The 9,129-nt window shown below is 30.8% G+C and overlaps 2 protein-coding genes across 2 annotated transcripts in view; one reads left to right on the plus strand and one right to left on the minus strand.

Annotated features, from left to right (window-relative positions):
• LOC122573282 overlaps positions 1-5,863 on the plus strand; it is a 40,532-nt gene extending 34,669 nt beyond the window's left edge. Inside the window, exon 5 of the mRNA XM_043739397.1 lies at positions 4,081-5,863. Within this exon, the coding sequence (XP_043595332.1) occupies positions 4,081-4,323 (243 nt within the window). The 3' untranslated portion in view covers positions 4,324-5,863. The remainder of the gene's footprint in view (positions 1-4,080) is intronic.
• A 69-nt stretch (positions 5,864-5,932) lies between these two features.
• On the minus strand, positions 5,933-8,769 carry LOC122573285 (prostaglandin reductase 1-like). The gene is made up of 4 exons (XM_043739400.1): positions 8,456-8,769; positions 6,839-7,133; positions 6,429-6,705; positions 5,933-6,351 (listed from the first exon to the last, which is right to left on the minus strand). Exons 1-4 carry the CDS (start codon positions 8,559-8,561, stop codon positions 6,010-6,012), a joined length of 1,020 nt encoding a protein of 339 aa, XP_043595335.1. The 5' UTR covers positions 8,562-8,769; the 3' UTR covers positions 5,933-6,009.
• Between the last annotated feature and the right edge of the window lie 360 nt (positions 8,770-9,129).

The raw sequence follows: 9,129 nt of genomic DNA on the forward strand, positions 1-9,129 counted from the left end.
AATTAATGAGAATGACTTTCTACTTTTTTTTTAATATTTATATCCGGGTGAAACGATCCCCTCTTTTTGATTTTCGAGGATCCTCGGATGGAGTGTTCAACCCCAAGCGAGCAACGTCTTGAGCTCGATATTAACCTCCCTCTTTAATCTCTTTCGTTCGCAGGAAGCATCGGATTTCGAGGGATTTTTGCCTTTTAAACGAGCGAACACTCGAGCGTTTATTTCATCCGCTCGTCCGATTTCCCGGATTTACACTTCCCTCGTGAAAAAAAAGAGGCAATTTCGCCGACGCGTGTATTTCCTGAATATATCTATCCGAAGTTTTCATTTAAACGAGCAGCAAATTATTAATTACAAATCATTTAATTAACCAAGCAAAAAACAAAAGCTTTTAAACAGAATTTTTACGCACTACGTTGAAACGTCGCTGTCAAGTTAAACGTTGCGAAATTTCGCGCGAAATTGTAGATCGTACTTAAACGAATGGATTATCAAGCAATAAATGACAGAATCAATAAAGAACAATTTGCAGCAATTATTAGAATGTAAAAATGTATAATATATAATAGAAAATTATTAAAATACTATCGAACGATTCAGATTAATCTTTTGGCTATTTTAAATGCCACAAAATTTCATTTCCATCAGTTATTAAAATATAGAAATGTATAAGATCTTTGAATAATTATTAGGTACTTAAAAATTTCTGTTAAATTGGTAAATGCATGTAATATACGAAATTATCAAAATGTTATTAAATAATCCCAAGAGTAACTCCTTGATTATTTTAAACAGTATAAAAATTATTGTTACCAAATCATTTACTATAATTGCTTTAAACGGAATAAAAATTTGTTTTCTTCAAATATTTTCGTCTAAAATTTTCAATATTTTTTCAAACATTTTTTTCATTCAATTTCAATGAACTACGTCGACAACGCAATTACATGGCGATCGTGCAATGGTGTTTTCGCGACGAAGATGGACCAGCCGCGGTATTGAGAATACAACGCGCGTTTACCCTATTGCTAAAGAGCGTATTATCGCGTCGAATCGTTAGGGTTCTGCATCCTGTCAAGCGCACACACCCTGCCGAATGAAAATACGAAAACAATTTGTGTAAATTAATCCCTGGCAGATCCATGTAATTTTCTCGCCTCTCCCATTTCGTTTAATCCGTCATATCTAACTCGCGTTTCTTTCTTTTGTCCCTTTAACGTTCTATAAGTTCAATTTCACACTTTTATATGCATGGTGAAAGTTTCAATTCATCGTTGCTCTAATTGTGTTAATATAATATGTGTATAATATATACATATATAGTTAATTATTGATCAAATTATATATTACTATTTTATATTAAATATAATTATAATATATCTATATATTATGTATTGTATAAATTATATATAACATAATTAATTTAAGTTGAATTTTTAATATGAAAGGAAGCACAGTTTTATATTTGAAAATAAAATATTTTTCTAAAACAAGTTTCTAAAAACAAGTTCGAAGTCCTATTTAAAACTTATTCTTTCAATGACTATTAACTGTTAAGTGGACTGATAGTTGTGTTCAGAATATACTTTATCATATCTATATTTATAAAAAAACTGAAATCAATCTAATTAAAACTGATTGGCAATAACGAACTCTGAATTCTATAAATAAAAGTACTTTCGATAAACTATAAGAACTTATCTAATCACCAACTTGAAACATCCGACTGCGTATTATACGTATATAGATTCTCATTAATATCCACGTTAAGTTAAATTAACTGCATGTAAAATTTCGATGCAAAAATCCTTATCTAGACACATGTTCAATACCCAATCTAGAAAATGATCGATTGCCATCAGCGAAACCATCGGAATGAGCTCGTTACCAATATAGAGTCTATCAATAACGCAAACTTCATTCTATTTAAAAATTTCTATTAAAATTCATTCTCATTCCTATTAAAAAAAAAGAAGGAATCGAAACAAATAAAAAAAAAGTAAAAATAAAAAAATTCAACGAATGAAAGTTCAAAGGATGAAAGGTAACATGATGCATCCAAATCGTTCACATTTCAGTATGTCAGATGCATGCAACACGTCCGTGAACGAAGTTTCATAAAATATTCGACGAGATATTAAAGAATAATAAACTTTTTTATCAATTTCTCACCCTCCCTACCACCGAAGCCAAGCAATATTAATAACGACGGGGCGAACGTCAAGTGCAGATAATGTTGTTGAACGGATTTCAAAAGTTGATACTTTGTGCAAAATCGTTCGTAATATCATCCTAAATTACAACCGATTATAAAACGTATGAACAATGACGATAATGATTTTTTCCATCGATTTCGCGTCTCCAATTATTTCCTATTACATAATTGCTAACGATGAAATCAATTAGTGTTTCTATGTGTGTCTTTTTTAAATTCGTATTTTTTTATGTCACGGAACAAGATCTTTGTACGTTGTACGATGTTAGATAATTAAAGCTGGTCGCTTTTAGAAAAACTACTAGATCATTCTAATCATTGTGATATCGTTACATTGAGACCTCCTCACAGGGATATACGATTCCATCACAAATGCAACTATATATTCTATTTTAAATATTACGCTGAACCTATAACTTTTTCAAGTTCGAATGAAACATAGTCCACAGTATTATACAATCGTGTTCACTATTAAAAGAAAAATTCATTCTGAAAGAGTTTTAATACAGTCCCTTTCAAATAACTCATCCCAAATTCGATAGATTTCTTTGCTTCACGAAATGAAAATCCAAAGTAAGCTGAAAATCTCGGATTCCCTCTCTCCAAGTAGAAGCAAGGACGAGAAATACAATATAAAGTCGATTCTACATAAGGTCTAACGCCTTGTTGGCAAGCCCCAAAGGCAAATTGAAAAGAACTTTTAAGATCTAGCAAAGATGTCAAATGCATTCACGTACTAGGCTCACAGGCACTCTTGCACGGAGTGGCGACCAATGAAAATTCGAAAAGCGGTTTAGGTAAATCAATCCACGGCCCCAGGGTCAACGCTTCGACGTAGCTTAAGGCTATAATAAAGTGGCGAACAGAATCAGGCTGGAGAAAAGGAAGGGTGGTACGAAGGCGAAACTCGGCGGAAAAGGGATGGGAAGGGTGGAAAATTTTCAGAGTTCATGTGCGTTTGACGTTGGCCCGTTCAACGGTTCGGTAATGCATGGTCTTTAATATTACGAAAATCACGCCGCACCCTCTTCCCATCTCCATTTCGCAGGTTACCACGTTTATAGGAGAGCTGGAGAGAAATATGTATATGTGAATACTTAATGTATTAACATGTGAGTCTCTGAAAGGGCAAGCCGATCAACGCCACTCTTTATGAATTTTTCATTAACCAAGTACGTAATTAATAGACTGTAGGTTTTTAGACAGATTCCCATTTTTTATGAACGAAGTGAAAAAAAGGAACCTCAGTACAGATTTGTTTCAGCTACTAAAAATTATATCTTGTTCTCTACTACGCATATTTTATATATCTTTGCGTATTATATACACTTCTACTGCTTCAAATTTAGCATGTATAAAAGTCCGCAATCTAATAATTAGCGTCTAATAATAATTAGTATCTCAAAAAAAAAAAAAAAAAAAAACAACACGAGGAACTAGTTATTTCTATTTTCTTTTCCACGTAAGTGATTACAAAGTTTAAGGCATATTTTAAAAGGTAATGTTTCATAATCGTCCATCGTTATCGAGTCGATAGAATTTGAATAATTTGATGTAAATGTAGGATTGACATCATCGATACGTTAATAGAAAGAGAAACTACCGATTTCTCCCCCAATTTTTATCTAATGTTCATCGGGAAGAAGGCAAAGAACACGAAGAACTCATCTTCTCGACGTCATTAGGGGAAAATTCGTGATGACCCTGTTTAATATAAAATCGCTTTTTTTCACTTTTGCTGCGGTAAAGATAAAATAGACAATTAATTCTAGACAAACTGTCTATCAATATAATTTTAACACACCTACAAGTTGCACATCATCATCCAAAATGAACATGTTTCGAATTACGAATATAATTTGCAGGTGAAGATTTGGTTCCAAAATCGGCGAATGAAATGGAGGAATAGCAAAGAGAGAGAGTTGCTAGCAACCGGAGGTTCTCGAGAACAAACGTTGCCAAACAAGAACAATCCGAATCCCGACTTAAGCGACGCGGATGGAGACAGGCCGAGGATGGACTTGAGCGACGTGAGTCCTTTAACGAGTCCTCAACGGCCGGAAGAACAAACAGAGAACGAAGAAGACGAGGAGATCAATGTCACGTGATGAAATTCCAGTGAACATCCTGATATAAACGTGTTCGTTTGATGAGACACGATCGTGACTCATGATTCAGGATTAAAAACGACGAACAATTATCAGGCAGTGAAAGTGTATGAAAAACACATCTGGTGAATTTCAAAGGAAGTTTCACTACCGCTTAAATCATAATCAAAATGTGTCTGTTCGATGAAATAATAATGGTTCATTACGGATTCGGGACTCACAGGAGAAAATTCGACAATTTAGACTACGATTGAGGATAAAAGTTTTAATCGGTCACTAAGTTATTTATGATATCTAATTATTTTATATGTTGAGAAATGTAAAAGATTGCGTTTCAATTGACTATGAATATTCAATATACCAATACATTATATAAGAAAAAGGAATAAAAAGCAATATTGAGTCATGTTTGGTAGATGTAACTTGCAGTTAAAGTGACCTTGAATGTATGAAAGCATTCTATAATTTATCCGTGAAATTCTTATGGAACTTGAAAAAAACGTTCGTGAGAGTGATAGATTCTCCTGTGCGTATCCTGAGATTTAAAGCTTTCAAATGATTTCAAATCTTTTAACCGTAATACAATCTTTGTATTTAGCAATTGCAACATTATCTTTTTTAATGGTGGAGCTCATCTTTGTGTAGATGTAATTTTACTTTTTGCGATCTGTGACCCCATCTTCCAATAACTAGATGATGTAAAACAATCAGAAATATATGACACGATGAAAATCGTAACAGAATTGTGACAAAATAATTTCCTAGAACAAACAATTTAAATTTAGAGAAGTTTTATAATTAAAGAAAAATGTATTTAAACAAATAAGCAAAGTTTCCTTAAATTATGCCTTACATTGTTTATTAAAATTGCATAAAATGAATGCCCAATTTTTATCGCGCCTCGAATTTTTCAAGTCTAAATAATTTTTAAAAGACAAAGTGAACGAACAAAGTTAATTCATCGACAATTTTGCGACAGCATTGTATACATGTTCTATTGTACTATGTTCGATTCGCGAAAGTGGATCTTATAGCATATATAAATTAAATCTACGAAGAAAAGCTTGAAGATAAGAAATTGAGTTGTATAAAAGGTACTGTCCTATGAGACATTCAAAATATTTTGTGAATAACTTTTTACTTTATGGCATAACATCAACGATGTCTTGATAATGTAATTATAAAAATTAATTTGTATTACCAAAAATATTTGCCGTAATAACGTATATGTAAATCGAATTCAAATACATTTCTGTTTAAATTATTGAAATTTCTGTGTAAATTTTTATCTCTCGAGGAAGTTTCGGAATTTCCACTAAATCGAGAAATGTATTATATTGTAAGTAGAAATGGATGTAAGTTTGCGTAATTTTCAGTAAGGTATCGTATAAGGTTGTACTAGACATAACGTTACGATTACTAAGATATGTACCTAAGGTTTAAGGATCATGCTCTCGGGCATCAAAAAAACCAAATGTAATTATTCATTGTGATGCATTATGATCTGTGTAATATATTGCAATAAAACTGTCTATGCTAATTACTTTGTATCTTTTGTTTATACTAATTACTATATGAACATCGAGAGTTTATAATCAAAATTATGAAATTAGGACAAAAAATATATGTATTTTAAAGAGCTATACAAGTAGTTTTAAACAAATTACAATATTCTTTTCTATGCCTTCAAACTTGAACAACAGCTTTGCCAACGCTCTTTCCTTGTAACATGCCAACAAATGCATCAAACATGTTATCAAAACCTTTTGTAATTGTTTCACGATAGCGAAGCTTCCCTTCGTGTATCCATTGAAGATTCTTTTGTGTGGCTTCTGAAAAACGATTATTCCAACGAGTCACTACGAAACCTTCCATCTTTAATTGATTGAACACAAACGACGGTTGAAGAATCGTCGATTTTGGTAGCGATGATGAATCTGCGTTGTACGAAGATATAGATCCACATACAGCTACGCGACCAAAGGGTTTCATTTGGTATATAACAATACTGGAAATATCTCCTCCCACCTGTTGTTATAACATAACCATAATAAATATGTTGTGACAAAATTTTGATATTATTTTATAATGCTAGAGAACTGTACATTATCAAAATAGCAGTCGATTCCTTTTGGCACAGCTTTCCTTAAAGCAACTTCAACATCTCCTTTTTTGTAATTAATAGCATGATCAAAACCAAGTTCTTCTACAAGCCATTTACACTTCTCATCTGAACCAGCAATACCAATGACAGTAAGTCCAAAAACATGTTTTCCTATTTGACCAACATGGGAACCAACAGCTCCTGCTGCTCCACTCACAACAAGAACCTCGCCTTGTTTTGGCTTACAAATTTCTAGAAGACCAAAATATGCTGTGGCTCTGACATAGAGAATATGAAACTTTTGAATAAATTGTTTAGAACAGATAAATATATCATATTGGTCAAATTTATAAAAAATTATATAAAAACAGATCAGATTACAAAATACACATTTGATATAGTAATTATTACCCTGGCATTCCTAAAATTCCTAGATGCAGTGATGGTGATAAATCTCCAATATCAGGTACCAGTGTTGGTCTTTGATTTAAGAGTTCATATTCAGATGAACGATGTGGATTTATAATTGTATGTGTTCTCCATCCCAAATAACCAACAATTCGTCTTCCTACTGGGAAATCTGGATTCTTTGATTCAATGATTTTAGCTACTTGTGCACCAATCATTGTTGCACCCACTGGATATCTCTGAATATAAACTCGCATGTAAGGATCCACAGAGAGATACTCTGCTTCGACAAGGTACTCTGAAAACATAAATTATATATTATTCAGTTTTTAGGACATTATACGTATATATGTATTTATTCCACAACATTACAATTATTTCAATATTTAATTTTTTAACAATATTATTAAATACTAAATAAAAACAGAATATATTTTTATTTCTTATTATCTTTTATTTTTTAATGTCAATATTTTTGCATACAATTAGTACTTATTAATAGTATGATAATCATAATGTTAAAGATATTAAATCATCTAATGCAAGATTTATTTTAAATTTGTTATGCAATAATATGACAAGGGATATTGTCTGTAGGTTGATAATGATATCATAATTGTCTCATTTGACCCTACGGAATCGCGATAGCTACGAAATACATACAAACACGTTAAAAATATTCTTCTCGTAAGAATGAAGTATATTGAATAATGATGTCATTTAGAAGCTAAAACATCCATTATTGCATGACACTCTTCTCTATTTATGACATTTATAGATTGCTAAATTATTCAATATACAGCGTAGACGTTGGAAACATGTACAATGCATGTATTTTTTATATAAGTTGTATAATTTCATCCCGTCGATGCAACGTTATTTTCTAAATCGTTTTTTCAAGTTTCACTACAGTTTTTCTTATCTTATATAAAAAATGTTTATCTGTTTTTTAAAATTCATAGATAAATTTTTATTGTGTTCTTTTCTTTATTTTTGAATAATGTTTTATAATATTTTCCTTTTTCTATTATATCAACGAAATGTACATATATTAAAAATCATATCAATAATAAACGAATATTTCTAAATATAATCTTCTTCACTTTTCTCTGTAAATTCAAAGTAATGAGTATATTTTGTATGTTTTTGTTTTTATTTTTGAGTGATGTTTTATATCTTCCATTTTGATCATCAGAAAAATGTGTATTAGAAAATCATATCTGAGCACAATATTCTGTAGTTTTCTATTTTAAGACAAGATAATGAATATTATGTCTACAATATTTTATAAATGCCGCGTAGGTATTAATCGTGACCTCCATTGAGTTAAGTCACGAGTCACAGGTTAAATAAATACGTAATTACATCTTATATCATTTGATATTGAAGTTGTTGCACAATGTTAAAGGGGAAAAAATGTAATCACAAACAATGAATATAATGGATCTATGAATATAATGAATTTATGAGTATAATGAGTAAGAATATCAATATAACTAGTTTTCTATTTTAAAAAATACATAGTTATCGATGTCAAATGTTGATTAATGACAAATCATGTGACATCTACTTGCATTTGTTTAATCGATACATATACAACTCTATTATTAAAATCTTTACCTCCATTATGAAGAGAAGGTAATTCTTCTTCGATCAATTGCAAATCTGATGGCTCTGGATTCTTTTGAAAATGTTTTGCTACAATGAATCTTCTTGTCTTTACCATTTTTCATAAATATTCACAGGCAGTAGAACAATGACTTCGCAATAGTTTTAACTTTTAATAATTTGCACAATATTGTTTGGAATTATAGTCGTTAAAATAACCACTCGAACATAAACTACCTAAATCAATAAAATAAATGGTATATAATCGACAGATCACTTTATGTGAACTGACTAACAGACTATTCTCATCGCGATGATTATTTTCTTCTGGAACTCCCCTCTATTCCTACGCGATAAGTAATTATACGACTTGATGAAATAACAGGATTTTTTAATTCATTTGATATTTCTGCAACAATACGTTTAACTTATTAAAGATACTAAATCGAACTCTATTAATTTATCTAATTAATAAAGGTTTATACTAAGTTTAAAAATATCGAAATTATATCAGAAGTTAATGTAAGATGTAACTGTACACAATTAATATTTTATTTTCATAGTTTACATATGTATATATCTATAAAGGATCAAATTTTAACTTAATACTTTGTATTATCTAACATCTAATACAATATCAATACATTTTATTATTATTATAATACATGTCAAATGCATAATGTTCT

Source organism: Bombus pyrosoma, linkage group LG12 (genome assembly GCF_014825855.1).
Source record: "Bombus pyrosoma isolate SC7728 linkage group LG12, ASM1482585v1, whole genome shotgun sequence".
Classification (NCBI taxonomy): domain Eukaryota; kingdom Metazoa; phylum Arthropoda; class Insecta; order Hymenoptera; family Apidae; genus Bombus; species Bombus pyrosoma.